General features: G+C 40.4%; 1 protein-coding gene and 2 non-coding genes across 4 annotated transcripts; all 3 read right to left on the reverse strand.

The window, feature by feature from the left end:
- Window positions 1-158: 158 nt before the first annotated feature.
- On the reverse strand, window positions 159-15566 carry EIF1AX (eukaryotic translation initiation factor 1A X-linked). Of its 2 annotated transcripts, XM_055267771.2 has the most exons (7): window positions 15082-15566; window positions 11287-11370; window positions 8446-8549; window positions 6670-6720; window positions 4894-4975; window positions 3207-3298; window positions 159-1139 (listed from the first exon to the last, which is right to left on the reverse strand). In XM_055267771.2, the coding sequence occupies exons 1-7, from the start codon at window positions 15095-15097 to the stop codon at window positions 1134-1136; spliced, it is 435 nt and encodes a 144-aa protein (XP_055123746.1). In that variant the 5' UTR covers window positions 15098-15566; the 3' UTR covers window positions 159-1133. The 2 variants fall into 2 exon arrangements, with proteins under 2 accessions (XP_055123746.1, XP_063491399.1); XM_063635329.1 differs by lacking the exon at window positions 6670-6720 and having other exon boundaries at window positions 15082-15308.
- LOC129476587 (small nucleolar RNA U2-30) lies at window positions 8773-8842 on the reverse strand. The gene has a single exon (XR_008655014.1). It is a non-coding gene; the product is annotated as a small nucleolar RNA U2-30 (small nucleolar RNA).
- LOC129476588 (small nucleolar RNA U2-19) lies at window positions 9023-9102 on the reverse strand. The gene has a single exon (XR_008655015.1). It is a non-coding gene; the product is annotated as a small nucleolar RNA U2-19 (small nucleolar RNA).
- Window positions 15567-16738: the final 1172 nt, after the last annotated feature.

The following is a 16738-nucleotide window of genomic DNA, read 5'->3' on the forward strand; positions in this document are numbered from 1 at the left end:
AGCCCTAGCTTCATTTTATTAGAGTTGACCACTAAAAACTAAATAAGGAAGTTACCAGTAAAGCTAATTCCCAATACAAGCAAAAAACAAAAAACAAAACCAAAACCATTCACATAATAAAATATATCCTTAACACAAAATAAGGGCATAACATATTCTGCAGCATGACATTTTATTTTATTTCTCAGCTGTAGCTTTTTCATTCAGAAATTGGAGACCATCTTTTCATTGAGCTGCTATTCCTTCCTCTTCCCTTAGCTTAGGGATATGTTGAAAAAGGCTTTTCAACAAGCATTTTTTTTTTTTACAAGTTGCTATGAAATTAAAATTTATATATATCTTAAGTGTTTATAAAGCACTCAAAATTGTAGCTTACATGTATATGACTTCTGAAAATAAAAATCACACTTCTAACATAATCTTTCTGCTCTGCAAAAATATTCTACATACATGCATATGATCAAAACAATCTTTTCATGTTTGGGGTATTTCTTACACATAGTAAAAGAAAAGTCAACAATTATATCAGTATTTCCACTGTTAAGATAACTGAGTGCCACCTAGTGTTCAATTTCTGCAACTACTAAGCTTACAAATTCAATACTGCTATTAAAACCCAGGTTCTGAAAATTGCATTTTGGAAATGCTTTTTTTTATGTTTACGGTGGCAAAATACAACTATGAAAAGAACATATGATACAAATTGTATCAAAATCTCAAGGGAATATCTAGGTAATTGGAATATACACAATGACTCTATACAATCAAGAGGCCAGGGCTTAATCAGATTCTGTGAGGACAAGGCAAATTATTTCTTCAAAACACCCATTTTCTTATTGGAAGTGGTAGGAAAAGCAGCAATGCATTTTTTCTTTTTTTTTGTAATTAGTAGACATGGTCTTCTACCCATAAGCTCCATTACATTAAAAGAACAAAGTGGGCTTAACATCTCACTTAAGATAATTCAGCACTATTATCAGTTTAAAAAAAAACAAAAATATCTCAGGAACAAATCAGTCTGCTTTAACAAATTGCATTCATGCTAATGAAATTTTAATCTTCTTTGTCATGGTCAAAATCCAAATTGTAGGACAATCTTCAGAAAAGATGGAATGTAAAATGTTGAGTTCAATTTAGATCTGGAAGGGAAAAGAACATCAGATGAAAGGAAAAAGAATTCTTATATTCCAACAGTCCACTCCATATATAAGGGAGACTTTCACAGCCTTAGGCTATCTGAGAAACAAATCCAGTTTGAAGAAGAAATTCCTATAATTCTGGCCTGCTATAAGTAAATTGTTATGATCTCCTTTGTAATGTTACATGTTATGCAAAATATTCTTAATAAACTTTACTGTCTCCTCCCTTTAATGCTTGTAATTTGAGATTTTTGTGTCTTGTGGATGGGAGCAGACACGGGAAGCATGATATGATCCCTTCAAGAACAGGACCAGTGTGATACTGACCTAATTCTCCTGAGTCAATCTGGTTATAGTTAAAACATCTATAAACCACCTGGAGAAATGTCTCAAAGAGTAGGGTTCTCAGGTGACAGAGCCAACTTTTACCAAATGTTCAAGAGAATTCCTTTAATAATCACTGTCTTTACCATCCCTTTTCCAGCCAGCCAGCTGGGTCCAGTTCTGAGGAGGCACTGGCCCAGATCCAGAAATTTTTACTGAGAAAATCTTGACCATGCCTAGATTCTCAACCCATTATCTTGGTATATGCGGCTTCATATCCATGCATGTTCTCTGGTTAGGTTCCTTAATTTTTTTTTTTTTTAATGAGGCCTTCTACTCCTGCTCAGATGTCAAAATATTTGGGTTGGCACTTCATCCACATGTCAGCTGCAAGTTCTTACCAAATAATAGAATTGTTAATTCTATTGTCAAAATATTAGTAACAGTTTAGTCACAAGACTCCTCTTGGCTCAGGGTCTCCAAAATTAATAACAGAACAATATGTTTATTTCTCACTTCCTATTTTTGTGTATGTGTTAAAATGTCTATAATATTAGTAATTTAACTCATTAGTGTGAGTATTCTTGGTCAGGAACAACTGCTCTAGGTATTCCGAAATTCCATCTTTGCATCAAATTTAACGTTATTATGTTATTTATTTAGAGACAAAGTCTGGCTATATTACCCAGGCTGGTCTTGAACTCCTGGGCTCAGGTGATCCTCCCCCATCAGCTTCCTGAGTAGCTGGGACTATGGATGCATACCACCACTTCTGACATTATTGTTTTTGGGTTGAAATACACAGGTGGTTTCTGAACTACATTTTAGTTAAAAGAGGTTTGAAAAGAACAGCCCAAAACAGATTTAAGAGTAACACCCCAATCGCTAAATAAATTTATACTGCCAAAAGATTAAGTTTGAATTTCATTCAATTACAGTAACAGCAGAAGTGCAGTAAAGCATTTACACTTACGGGCATTACTGCTTTATTTCAGTATATGTTGTAATTCCAGTGCTTCATACCAAGCTCGTTCAAACAAGATTCTTTCCACACACTAATATTTCAATTAAAAAGGCATGTTCCTTTGATAAGATCTATCTTTCAACTGTCCACTAAATTTCTTAATGGCTATCTCTTTAGAGACTCTTAATTAAACAAGTTATGATTAGAGTGGCTGGCGTTAATATTGCCATTGCAAACACTGAGTTTTTCAGGAAGAGAAACTGAAGAGGGTTATAAGAATCCTCAAAATAGGGCCGGGCATGGTGGCTCACGCCTGTAACCCCAACACTTTGGGAGGCCGAGGAGGGCAGATCACCTGAGGTCAGGAGTTCGAGACCAGCCTGGCAAATGTGGTGAAACCTCGTCTCTACTAAAAATATAAAAATTAGCCAGGCGTGGTGGCATGCGCCTGTAGTCCCAGCTATTCGGGAGGCTGAGGCAGGAGAATCGCTTGAACCTAGGAGGCAGAGACTGCAGTGAGCTGAGATTGCACCACTGCACTCCAGCCTGGGTGACAGAACGAAACTCTATCTCAAAAAAAAAAAAAAAAAAAAAAGAATTCTCAAAATATAAACAGTTTAACTAGGTGTCTTCTAAATAATACTATTTAATTCAGGCAATTCTCAAAATATACCCTCATTTAAGTGTCCCATGTTCTTAAAATTAATGGATGTTAGGGGAAAGTTGGTTTCTCCACGGATAATAACAAAAATTGGAAAACACAAGGTACATCTACTTACGTCATCAATATCTTCATCATCATCTCCAATGTCATCAAACTGAATTTCATCATCATCTCCAGGACCAAATGTATCAGTTTCATTGATTTTAGCTAAGGACAGAGTAAGAAATACTCATAAGTCAGCACTGTAATTTAATCAAAGTTTCATCATAAGAAAAGCATTCCTAACTTTTATATAAGACAATTACTATAAAGAATATTTTATGAAACAAAATTCCCTGCGGTGTCACTGCTATGTCAAGATGGGAGTATTTGTGTTACCATTTTCTTTTGTTTGCAAAGGTATTTTTAGTAAGGAAGGCTCTAATTACACTAATTCTGAAGCTATTATAACTTCCAGGTATACTTCTCAATACGTTTGAGCACATGGTAACAACATATTTGCTTAAGAATAGCTGGTTCACTAATCATCAGATAGACTCATCAATCAGAAAGATCTGGTCAAATCATGATTATCCCTAAGCAATGAAAATGAACCAGGAAGCGCTAGTCCTATTCCTATATACATTAACATTTCTTAGATCAGAAATGCTAAGTAATTTCAGCAGGACTTTCATGCTTAAGTAAAATATAATAAAATTATGTTTTTTTCTTAATAAGATACAACAGAGCCAAAAATAGTAACTGCCAAGTGAAAATGCAGGCCTACAAAATAGTATGTCAAGTACATTTCCCCTTTGATGAGGTTATAAGGGACTTATTTTGAGATTTTCTGCATTAAGAATTCATTACTTTTATATTTGGAAGGGTGAAAACCAAGAAATGTTGCTTTTAAAAAATCCTATGGGATACTATTATACAACGATAAAATGGAAATATAACTTTTTAATAAAAATCAGTAATGAGGCTGGGCATGGTGGTTCACGCCTGAAATCCCAGCACTTTGGTAGGCCGAGGTGGGTGGATCATCTGAGGTCAGGAGTTTGAGACTAGCCTGACAAACACGGTGAAACCCCGTCTCTACTAAAAACACAAAATTAGCTGGGCATGGTGGTGCATGCCTGTAATCTCAGCTGCTTTGGAGGCTGAGAATCGTTTGAACCCGGGAGGCAGAGGTTGCAGTGAGCCAAGACTACACCACTGCACTCCAGCCTGGGAAAAAGAGTGAGACTCCATTTCAAAACAAACAAACAAAATCAGTAACAGTACCTAATTACTTGCCCTTGCTTCATGGTTTTATTCTTTTTTTTTTTTTTTTCATTTTTTTTGAGACAAGGTCTCACTTTGTCACTCAGGCTCGAGTATAGTGGCATGATCATAGGTCACTGCATCCTTGAACTCTTGGACTCATGCAATCCTCCCGTCTTGGCCTCCCAAGTAGCTGAGACTACAGGCGTGTGCCACCATGCCCAGCTGACTTGCACTTCATGTTTAACCCATATGAGCACTGACAGTCTCTCGAGGAAGGAATTTTAATAGATTCTATAACAAAATTATTCCTTTAGTTAGCATTATGTGGAAAGTCCAAAGCTTATAGAATATAACTCCTCACCATATTTATTAGGAACAGAATTCCAGTAATTTCTTTCTTATAGTATCCAGTATTATGAAGCATAGGCAGGCATACTTAAAACTAAAAATGTAAGCACTGAAGTAAATAAGCAAAAGCCACAGTTCCTTCACCTAAACAGCAACAGATAACCTAAATACCATATGACAAGTTAATATAGTAACTCAGACATTACCATGCTCTGGAAGCTCGCCGTATGCCTTCAGACTTCTAGCTTCATCTGCATTGTATTTTAAAATTACGTCAGCTTTGTTATCCTTAAATAGAGACAAATAACTTTAAAAAACTGATCATGATGAAATACTATCAGTTATTTCATAAATTCTCATATTGAATAAACAATCAAATCTCACCATTTTACTATAAATCTTTCTCTTTTTAAATTTTAAAGCTTTCTCATACCCTCTGAAAAAGATCCTCGGGTTTAACCCAAGAGGAAGCTTATTATGTACATGCCTGAATGATTAACAAGCTTGGGAAATATATTTAAAGATCTCACTTAGTAAGAGCAGAACTGTGCATACCCCATATTTTAGATTATTTAATATTACCCTTTGATCAGAAGTCTTTTGAAGTACAAAAGTTCCCTGGGACAATAATTTGCAGGTTGATCAAACACTGCAATTCCAAAACTGAGACCGAACTGAGACTGGTATAATGACCTAAGGAAATTATACCTTTCTGTATTATCTGTGTTTCTTCGCCTAGGTATCAATCACAATCTCCTGTGGAGCTTTTATATCTTCTGAAGATAGATTAGCAGATGTGAAGAGAAGCCCAAGAATTAGTATTGTGAGAAGTTCTTTAGGTATTTCTGACGCAAAAGTCTCACTGAGAAATACTGCCTTAGAATGTTTCTACTTCCCTATTTGAAAAGAATTTAACTCAGTTAAGGGAGAAGATTGCTTCAACTTCAAGGACAGTGTGATTCAGAGCAGTACTTCTTAAAATGTAAAGTGTATAGAAACCTATGGAGATCTTATTAAAATGCACGTACTGACTGAAGAGTCAAAGAACCTGTATTTCTAACAAGCTTCCAGATGATGCTACTGAGCCACAGACCACCCTGTAAGTAGGAGGGGCATGGAAGGATCACGAAAAATTTCAAATCAGAAGTTGGTCCTGGCTGTCACTTTACAGTCAAAATGTTACTCATTTCGGACCCTTGGTGTCCTTATCTATCGAACAGGAAATTACTTATTCTTCCTATTTCTGGGGTTATTGTTAGATCATAAGAAAAAAATGGACATTAAAATGGTATGAATTTAAAGCAAGCTTTCTCAACTCAGCGCTATGGATTATTGTGAGGTGGACCATTCTCCGTTATGGGATGCTGTCCTGTGCCCACCCCAGCCTCTATCTACTACATGCTAGCAGCACTGCACCCATCCCCCAGTTGTGACAACCAGAAAAGTCTCCAGACACTGCCAATGTCCCTTGGACGGCAAAACTGCCCACAGTTGAGAAACAATGGTTTAAAGTGAAGATTTAAATTATTTATTCTGGATTTTTTTTTTTAATCAAAGTATGATCAAGGCTATACAAATAGAGATAGTATCACACAGGGATGATTTCCAATAGGTGCGTGTCAAACGGATCTCACAGACCCACAATGAGTCTACAGAGTCAAAGGTTACGATCATGAAAGGCAACCACCACTTTCTTTCTTTCTTTCCCAAGTGCTCCTATAGATTTATAGCACATACCTATGTCGTGATGTGTATTGTAATTACTTGTGTGCTTAACTCTCTCCACTACCAGGCTATGAGCCTTTTGTGGGATGGGCACTTAACTCATTCAGCTGTATCCCCTAGAATAATGGCTCCCAGATTTTGATTTAAACATAACCCCTGGGATACCTAGCACAATGCCTAAAACACAACTGGCTCTTAAGAAATGGCTCATCAAATTTAAGCCAGTAAAATACGAAAAATTTACATGTAATTTTTACCTGGTAGTCTCGGAGACCAACCAATATAATGTCCGAGGTATTTATCCAAACCTACAAAAGAAAAGTCACTGCCCATCATATTTAAAATAACGAAGAATCAAGAAAATTCCAGAGTAACAATCAATTAGTTTAGAAATTAAGAAATTTTAGGCCGGGAGCGGTGGCTCATGCCTGTAATCCCAGCACTCTGGGAGGCCAAGGTGGGCGGATCACCTGAGGTCAGGAGTTTGAGACCATCCTGGCTAACATGGCAAAAACCTGTCTCTACTAAAAAATACAAAAATTAGCCGGGCGTGGTGGCATGCGCTTGTAATCCCAGCTGCTCAGGAGGCTGAAGAATCACTTGAACCCGGGAGATGGAGGTTGCAGTGAGCCGAGACTATGCCACTGCACTCCAGCCTGGGTAACAGAGTGAGACTCTGTCTCAAAAAAATAAATAAATAAACTTCTTTAAAAGAAAAAAAAAAAAAGAAATTAAGAGATTTTAGTTTGGGCTGGCGCTGTGGCTCACGCCTATAATCCCAGCACTTTGGGAGGCGATCACTTGAAGTCAGGAGTTCCAGACCAGCCTGGCCAAAATGGTAAAACCTTGTCTTTACTAAAAATACAAAAATTAGCCAGGCGTGGTGGCGCATGCCTATAATCCCAGCTACTCAGGAGGCTGAAGCCAGAGAAACACTTGAACCTGGGAGGCTGAGGTTGCACTGAGCCAAGATTGTGCCACTGCACTCCAGCCTGGATGACAGAGTGAGACTCTGTCTCAAAAAAAAAAAAAAAAAGAAAGAAAAAGAAAAAAGGATTTTAGTTTGGGAATGGGAACAGAAGGATTAACATACCAAATTTAAAAAAATAAATACAAAATCAGAGTTGGGACTTTTAGTCAACCTGATTAATAAATCTGCTTGAATTCAACTACCGTGATGGTGAATTAATCATTACTTTCCAAGGCAGTCCATTCACGATGACATTCAGGAGATGCAACATTAATACAATGTTTATGTAATATCTCATATTCAAATTTTCCTAATGTACATTTTACAGCTATATGTCCAATTCCTAAATCAGAATCCAAACAAGGGCAACCTACTACATTTAACTGTCACATCTCTTGAAGTCTCCTTGCAACTAGAATAGTACCCTAGCTTTTTTTTTTTTTTTAAACTTTCATGACAGTAATATTTCATTAAGAGCTGGGCCATCTGGCTGGGTACAGTGGCTCATGCCTATAATCCCAGCATTTTGGGAGGCCAAGGCGGGCTGATTGCTTGAGCTCAGGAGTTCGAAACCAGCCTAAGCAACATGAAGAAATCCCATCTCTACAAAAAATACAGAAATTGGCCAGGCATGGTGGCACAGGCCTGTAGTCCCTGCTACACGGGAGGCTGAAGTGGGAGGATCACTTGAACCAATGAGGGTGAGGCTACAGTGAGCCCAGATCATGCCACTACACTACAGGCTGGGTGATAAGAGTGAGACCCTGTATCAAAAAAAAAGACAAGGAAAAAAAAAGCTGGGCCGTTTGTTTTTGCAGAATGTCTCTCAGTTTGGACTTTTTGGGCAGGAATACAATATAAGTGATAAAAATGCTTCTTTAACATTAGAACCTGTATAAAATTACCATTACAGACCTTGTTATTTTACTTATAGGTAAATCACTGTTTACCTAGGTAAGTCTTTTGGGAATTTCCAAAAATGAAGTCCATGGGCAGTTAAAAACTGTAGAGGGATTTTCCCCCTTAACCGATTTTATATTTAAGTAAAACTATTCACACCTACCTTTTTTCTCAATTTTCCTCTGATGTGACATAACCTCTTTACACCATCGAAACACATTGCTTCTAGCCGTCCATTTCCCAACATTTTGATTACCTGAGCATACTCTAGCGGGGAGAAAGGAAAAGGGTATGGAATATTGCCCAACTTTTGATAACAGCAACTTAAAGTCCACATAAAACTGTCAAGAGAATAAAGTTGCACCAGTTGGGAATAAATACATATATTAAAAATAAAAACAAACATAAGGGAGTGATAAACATCAAGTTAGTTAATGGCAGAGCTAGAACCAAGACTCTATGATGCCATTTCTTTCTTTTTTTTTTTTTCTGAGCTCAGGTCAAGTGTAGAAACCTTCATAGTTACAAAGGTCAGTAGTAAAACCTTTACATCATTGCCCAGAAATGATTAGGCTTTCATAGACATGCATACGTACCCCCCCCACTCCCAATCTCATTCATTCCTACAACTGTTACCTTTATAAACACATGTGGGTGCACACACACACATACATCCCACACACACACCCCACACACACACCAGACATATGCCCTTATTGTTTTACATTTATAGTTTTGCTTCTCAGAACTGTAGAGATCATGCATCAGGTAGACTGGAAAGCCTTCTGATGCTCAGATTTGGCTAGTTTCATCATTGATCCACTTCAGTAAAAGCAGATCTCAGAGAACGGAATGCCATTTCTATAACATACTGTCTCTGCTATTAGACATGTTTTAATTATCGACTCATTCTGAATACATATAGATTGACTACCCCATTTCTGGCTCTCCTTTACCTCAGTACCTTTAGGTGCAAATCTCATATAATTTTTAGTTCATTTAGCAAACAAAAACAAACTTCAGACAATGTCTTTGTTGAATTAGAATATGACTAATCCCCAGAGACGATGTCCATTAATTTGTAAATATACCGAGACTTCATTTTGAAAGGCTCAACAGTGTGGTTGACTTGTGGAAGTCAATTACTCAGCCTACAGTGAGTCTAGCACCCACCTACCACCTCAGCATGGTTGGTCAACTCAAAGGCAGCCTTTCTTCCGAAGTGAGGGAAAAAGTAATAAAACAGTGTCTGCCCAAGTCAAGTCAGCTGCTATTTTAGAGGCAAGGATGACCAAGGCTAAGAAACAAAAGGACTTTTAGCCAGAAAACGTATCTTATGTTTACTGGTTTATATCTATGGCATAATAAATCCACCCAAAGTTCTATTAAAAGCTAAAGTACTGGAAATTATTGGAATACTTGAGGAAATATGAATTTGGAGTATACACTAGATATTATATCAATGTCAAATTACCTGAGTGTGATAATTCTCTTCTAGTTATATAAGAAAATATACTTGCACTTAGGAGACACATGATCAAGTAAGGGAAAAGTAACATGACGTCTCTAAATTTCAAATGGTCCTCAAGAAATCCTACAGATGGGGCCGGGTGCGGTGGCTCACGCCTGTAATCCCAGCACTTTGGGAGGCCAAGACGGGCGGATCATGACGTCAGGAGATCGAGACCCATCCTGGCTAACACAGTGAAACCCCGTCTCTACTAAAAATACAAAAAAAAGAGCCGGGCATGGTGGCGGGCGCTTGTAGTCCCAGCTACTTGGGAGGCTGAGGGAGGAGAATGGCGTGAACCCGAAAGGCGGAGCCTGTAGTGAGCCGAGATCACGCCACTGCACTCCAGCCTGGGAGACAGAGCGGGACTCAATCTCAAAAAAAAAAAAAAAAAAAAGAAAGAAAAAAGAAATCCTACATATATGTGTACATATATATTTCTTTATATGTGTGTGTACAGATGAAGGATTTAAGGGAGTTTGTTGCACTAATACTGCAACTTTCTGTAGGTTTGAAATGACTCGAAATAAAAGTAACAGGAAAGGGCAAACGATCCAGTTAGGATTTATTTGACTAGTGCTATGTATCTTGGTCTGGCACTTACAATATTCTTCAGCCTAATAAAATCAGTTAACTGTTCAGTTTCATTTTATTGTAGTTTATGAAGTTATATGCTAATGGCACGGGAGAATGGAGAGGTCTATAAGGGCTTCAGGCTCATCCTTCAAATGTCCATGGTCTACTCAAAATATTATGTGTACCATTCACTATCAAAAATGCTAATCATAGAACTGTCAACTATATCATAGAACTGTCAACCATAGCTTTTGAGGCTCAATTCCCTCTGAACTATACGACACATTCTTAGTTCCCCGTACTTTGGGAGGTCATGGTGGGAGAATCACTTGAGCCCAGGAGTTCGAGAACAGCCTGGGCAAATATGAAGACCTCATCTCTATACATTTTTTTTTTTTTTTTGAGACGGAGTCTCCCTCTGTCACCCAGGCTGGAGTGCAGTGGTGCGATCTCAGCTCACTGCAACCTCCGCCTCCCAGGTTCAAACAATTCTCCTGCCTCAGCCTCCTGAGTAGTTGGGATTACAGGCACGTGCCACCACGCCCAGCTAATTTTTGTAATTTTAGGAGAGACGGGGTTTCATCATGTTGATCAGATTGGTCTCGAACTCCTGACCTCGTGATCCGTCCGCCTTGGCCTCCCAAAGTGCTGGGATTACAGACATGAGCCACTGTGCCCAGCCTAAAAAATTTTTTAAAATTAGCCAGACGTGCTGGTGTGTGCTTGTAGTCCCAAATACTCGGGAGGCTGAAGTGGAAGGACTGCTTCAGCCCAGGAGGTCATGGCTGCAGTGAGCTGTAATCGTGCCACTGCACTTCACCCTGGGCAACGGGCAAGACCCTGTCTCAAAAAAATAAAGTCCCTGGCTAAAAAAGAAAGGATGTTATTTTTAAAAGCGTAATTTATGAAAACACTTACCCTGACCATCCTCTTTGAATACCAGTTCTCTTTTTTCAGATTCATTCTCATTCTTACCTCTGCGTCTATTTTTACCTCCTTTACCTGATGGTTTAAAAAAAAGAAAAGGAGGTAAATGACATTAATTATCTGTAAAACAGTATGAAATAAAATGAAATTAAGGTTTATAAAACCATTTTTTAAAAGATCACTTAAATTAAAAAATTCATCTATTTTAGCTACTCAATCATATTAAATTTACAATCTCCAATCCCAACATTAACACATTATCACCTCCCTACCCTTCTTGGAATTTCCTTTGGGGATTTTTCTGACATAAAATACACATAAATAGCAGATATTATATTAAAAATATAGAAAAACATTTCACTTTAGCATCCATCCTTTTGAAATAAAAATGCAATTCTATGCATATTCTTCTAAGCGGAAATCTTGGGTGTCTTCTAAAGCCAGGACCTATGCAAGGAATCCGATATTTTCAAAATTAAGTGAAGACAGTGTCTGGACAGAGAACTGTGTTTTTCAAACTTTTGGTAGCAGAGTACCATAAATATTGAAATCTCACTGGGTGCAGTGGTGTGCGCCTAGGGTCTCAGCTACTCAGGAGGCTCAGGTGGGAGGATCACTTGAGCAAGCCCAGGAGGTTCCAGGCTAGCCTGGGCAACATAGCGAGACACTGTCTCTTAAAAAATAAAAAATATCTGTTCAGTACCCAATTTACTTTCTTTTATATGCTGGTCCCTACTCAACATCCCTGTTTCTATTATATGACCCCAGTGACCATGCTCTTAACCACTATGCAATAATTCTGCCCATTTACTTGTCACAATCACCCCATGAGGTCATAACATTCATTTATTCCCAGTTTACCCATGAGTTCCCTGAAGCTCAGAGAAGTTAAGTAAGTCGCTTAGCTTCAGTGAGTAAATCAGTTCACTGATTACAGTCAGTAAGCTGGGATGACCAAAGTCACAATGTTTTTTTGCCCCTAGCCCCCACATTAGCTTACCTCTCCACAGCATTTTGCTCCCATTCCAGGAGGGAAACCACATTGGCAGCCATTTCCAAGAGGCAGGAAAAAGACTGTAAGTGGTAATGACACTAAGAGACTCATGGGAAGAGCTTGGAGGCAGCAAAAAGTTCATAACCCAAATAGAATCATGAATGTGCACCTGATCACTGCAAAGGCAGACATCTAACTTCTTGAATCAAGTCCACTTACTGTCTCCTGGGGCAGTCTCACATTGCTCTGTGCCATTTTAGGGGGGCCTCTACAATTTCCTGACCCACCCAGAGTCCTTAGAATTCAGTATCTGAGGCATTCTTAGGGAACACTGAAACTAACTTCCTAGAAAGAGAAAAGTTATCAAGCCATTAATCATGCCAGATCTGCAAAACAGAGCGCAAGCTCCTTTAGGGCAAGATCATACCTGCTCTGTTTATTGAGTTACGTACCTGAGTTCACTACTTCTTCAAATGAATCTGTCAAGAATAGTCCATACATTCCTAACGGAGTAGTGAGTTAAAAATCATAGGCAGTAACTTCTTCAAAGTGTGGGAGCACTATACCCTAAATGCTTATGAGTGGGCCAAATGATACCCCTTTTCCTGATTTGAGGATGGGTTTCTAAGAATTTCTAGAATAAGTTGACATGAATCAATCCAAAGCAAAAGTCACTTAACACATAGTATGTGGCAAATTTTACCCTTACTTGTGTAACCACAGCTTATATTCACAGGGCTTCTGGATTTTCCAATGAAGAAAAACAACAATAAACGACTTTATTTCTACGTTAGTAAATCTCATCTCGTAAAATTCAGGGGTCATGAAAAGTACCATTCCTCTAAGTAAGATAACTAAGAATTGATTGGTTTCAGACAGTACAGGAATGATAAACACTAAACTCAGCCTGGTGATTATCTCCGAAAAGAGAGTAAAAGGTGATTAGGGCTTTACCTCAATCTGCGTTGTAATTCTTAAATTCAGAGTAATGGGTTCCCAGGTCCATCATGTTAGCTATATTTTTTGTATGCCTCAAATGTTATTTAAGAAAACATTCATTACTTGTCTACTTACCAGAATTAACCACACCCTGATCATTCCCCTTTGTATTTTATTGCCATGTAATGGGATGTTCTTTAAATTCTCTGTTGAATGAATGAAACTAGGTCTGAGTGTGCAACAACTGAAGTGACATCAACATTCTTTAAACCAGAGTTGTTTTGGAGAAACTCCCAGAAAGGCTCTTTCTTAAGACATGAGGCTAGGGAACTAGATGTGATTTAGTGTAGAAGTCCTATCCCCTTGGAACCAAAGCAGAACCTATTATTCACCTAAGGGTGGAGTCGACAGGAGGTAGGTGACTTAAACCAACAAATATTTATTGAGCATCTACTAAGTGTCAAGTGCTAGCAATCCAATGAGATTAAGACAGATACTATTCCTGCCTTTTAGAGCTTACAGCCTGGTGGAAGAATTGGAAATCTTATTACTAGAAATAAAGGTGAGAATAAGATGGAAGTGACCCCCTTACCACCTCAGAGAGAATAAAGGATTACACAAAAGAAAACTGTAAGACTTAAAAAATTTTTTGTTTATAACTCCATCTTTTCCAAAATAATGAGCAGTGAAAATCCTTGCTACAAAAAGTTTGATCTCCGAGGGCAGCAAGGTGGAGTGTCCCGAGAGGACTGCACCAACTTGTGCACAGAACACCTCGACCAAGTACCCTAAGGGATAAAGTAATAAGTGACAGCTACAAAGAGGAAATGTGGTAGAATCCCTGGAGCCAGCTGTCAAGTAGAAAAGAGAGCAGAAGTAGGCCTGTGTCAGGAGAGGGTTTACTCTAGAATGAATAATCAAAGGAGACTACTTATGGACTATGAAGTATGCTCTTCTCCTGTAGGAAAATACAGTATTTTCCCTATGTTTACTCGCACAATTTTCTTCAAGTTATAAAGCTATTAAAAATGACAGGAACACTGTAAATGCATAAAAGTAATTTCTTTAGAAGTTTTTTTTTTTTTTTTTTTTTTAAGATTAGGCCTTCCGTTTTGGAAATCCCAAATAAAGTTATCCTCAAGTCTGATCATTTGTGAACGCTTAGCCTCAGAATGGAGGAAACTTAAATTAGGTCTTTATTCTCACAACATATGCATGATCTGAAGCAAAAGTAGAAAACTTGGCTAAATATGGAATAAGTCTTCAGCAAACAAACATAAGCTATATCCTGTAGAGGGATGGAGAGAGTAAATCTCTAGAGGTGAGCCTTAGAAATGCATCAAGGTTTCACCCACTGTTCACAAGGGACAGCGAGTAGCCTCAACACTACTGAACTGTCCATAAAGAAACCGATGCAGGAGTACCTGGTGCTCACGAAGGCAGACAGCACTCTTTTAAAGTTCAGAATGGCTTCCAGGGATTAACTCCTCATGCCCGGGAAGGCCAAATGGGCCTATCTACTAAGCCTAGGCCGCCCCGGGGAAGGTTCCCGCCACCGTCCCCACCGAGCAGCGGTCAGTCTGGCGCGAATCAGGGGCAAAAGCCCACATTCTCCCGCAGGAGGCCCTACAAAAATGGCGTCGGCTCCACCCCAATGTGGCCAAACTGAGCAACAGGAGTTAACTTCCCAGCTCCTCTCCCGAGCTCAGAGTCGCGTGTGGGGCGCTCAGCCGCGGGCAGGCAGTGGGGGAAGGAAAAAGGTTCACTACGGCCTGGGTGACCTGCAATCTACGGGCAGGACCTGGGAGACCCGGCCGAGCAGAGCCGTGGTCCGGGGGTCCGGGCGGCATTACCTTTATTCTTGGGCATGGCGGTGGCGGCGACCTCGCGCAGTTTCTGACTTCTTTCCGGATAGCGGAGACCGCGGCGGCTGCTGCTCCGAGGGGCGACACGAGGGAGCGCGCGGGACCAAGTAGGTGCTGGAGGCCAGGCAGCGTGCGCGGGAGAGGATCGCGACCGAGCTCTTCAGAGATCCGCCTGCGTCCACGCTCGGCGGCAGCAAATGGCGTCGCGACTGTTTGCGTCGTTTTTCCCCGCCTCCCGTCGCCGGCTGGGCCCGCCCCTAGATTTTATGGCGCAGGCGTGGCCGACTGACTCCTATTGTTAGAGCCGAGGGAGACGCGTTGTGGGAGGGTGCGCAGCAAGCCGGAGAGGACGCGAGGGGCAGGGCCGCAAGCAGGGAAAAGGCGGAGTCAGGGAGGGAGGGGGAGAGCCTCTGCATCATAGAAAAGGGCGGTTTGAGGTGGCGCTTGCTGCTGGTTAAGACCAGACCTCCGCTGCTTTGTAGCAAACGGGCGTCTCTTGGTTTGACAAGTGGCTGACTCGTTAACCTCATGGTTAGCTCAGTTTTTAAAATATATATAATATATATATATTTTTTTTTTTTCTTATTTTTTGAGACGGAGCCTTGGTCTGGAGTCGCCCAGGCTGGAGTGCAGTGGCGTGATCTCGGCTCACTGCAACCTCTGCCGCCCGGGTTCAAGCGATTCTCTTGCCTCAGCCTCCGGAGTAGCTGGGATTACAGGCGCGTGCCACCACGCCCGTCTAATTTTTGTGTTTTTAGTAGAGTCGGGGTTTCAGCATCTTGGCTAGGCTGGTCTTGAACTCCTGACCACGTGGTCCACCCGTCTCGGCCTCCCGAAGTGCTGGGATTACAGGCGTGAGCCACCGCGCCCGGCCAATATTTTAATTTTTTTATTAAGACGAAGTCTCGCTCTATCGCCCAGGCTGGAGTGCAGTGGCGCGATCACGGCTCACTGCAACCTCCGCCTCCCGGGCTCAAGCGATTCTCCTGCCTCAGCCTCCCGAGTAGCTGGGATTACAGGCATGTGCCACCATGCCCAGCTAATTTTAGTACTTTTAGTTGAGACGGGGTTTCACCATGTTGGCCAGCTGGTCTCGAACTCGTGACCTCAACTCGCGCCCGCCTCGGCCTCCCAAAGTGCTGGGATTACACGCGTGAGCCACCGTGCCCAGCGGGTTATCTCATAACGCAGTCCTTTCACTCGCCCAGCCGGGTTGGGAGCCTGATGTTAAGGGCAAGGCTTTCCTGGCATCCATTACCAAAGCATAATATTTGCATGGCACTTGTTATTACTCTTTAAATCTGTCTGTCCTACCTCACTGTAAACCTTACCGGGCAGAGACCATGTCTGCTGCTTACCATTACCCCCACTTAGCTGAATGTCTGGCACATAATAGGTGTTCAATACACACAGAAAGGAAGGGAGGGAGGGGAGAAAAGACTTAAGCTCAATGTTAATGGGTTGAATTGTGTCCCCCCCAAAATTCTTATGTTCACGTTCTAATCCCCAGTAACTCAATGTGACTGTATTTGGACATAAGTTCTTCAAAGACGTGATTAAATTGAAATGAGGTCATTAGTGTGGACCCTTATCTGACTGGTGTCCTTACAGGAAGATATTATTAGGCCACAGGCATAGAGGGAGA

The sequence above is a fragment of the Symphalangus syndactylus genome, chromosome X (assembly GCF_028878055.3).
Source record: "Symphalangus syndactylus isolate Jambi chromosome X, NHGRI_mSymSyn1-v2.1_pri, whole genome shotgun sequence".
NCBI lineage: Eukaryota > Metazoa > Chordata > Mammalia > Primates > Hylobatidae > Symphalangus > Symphalangus syndactylus.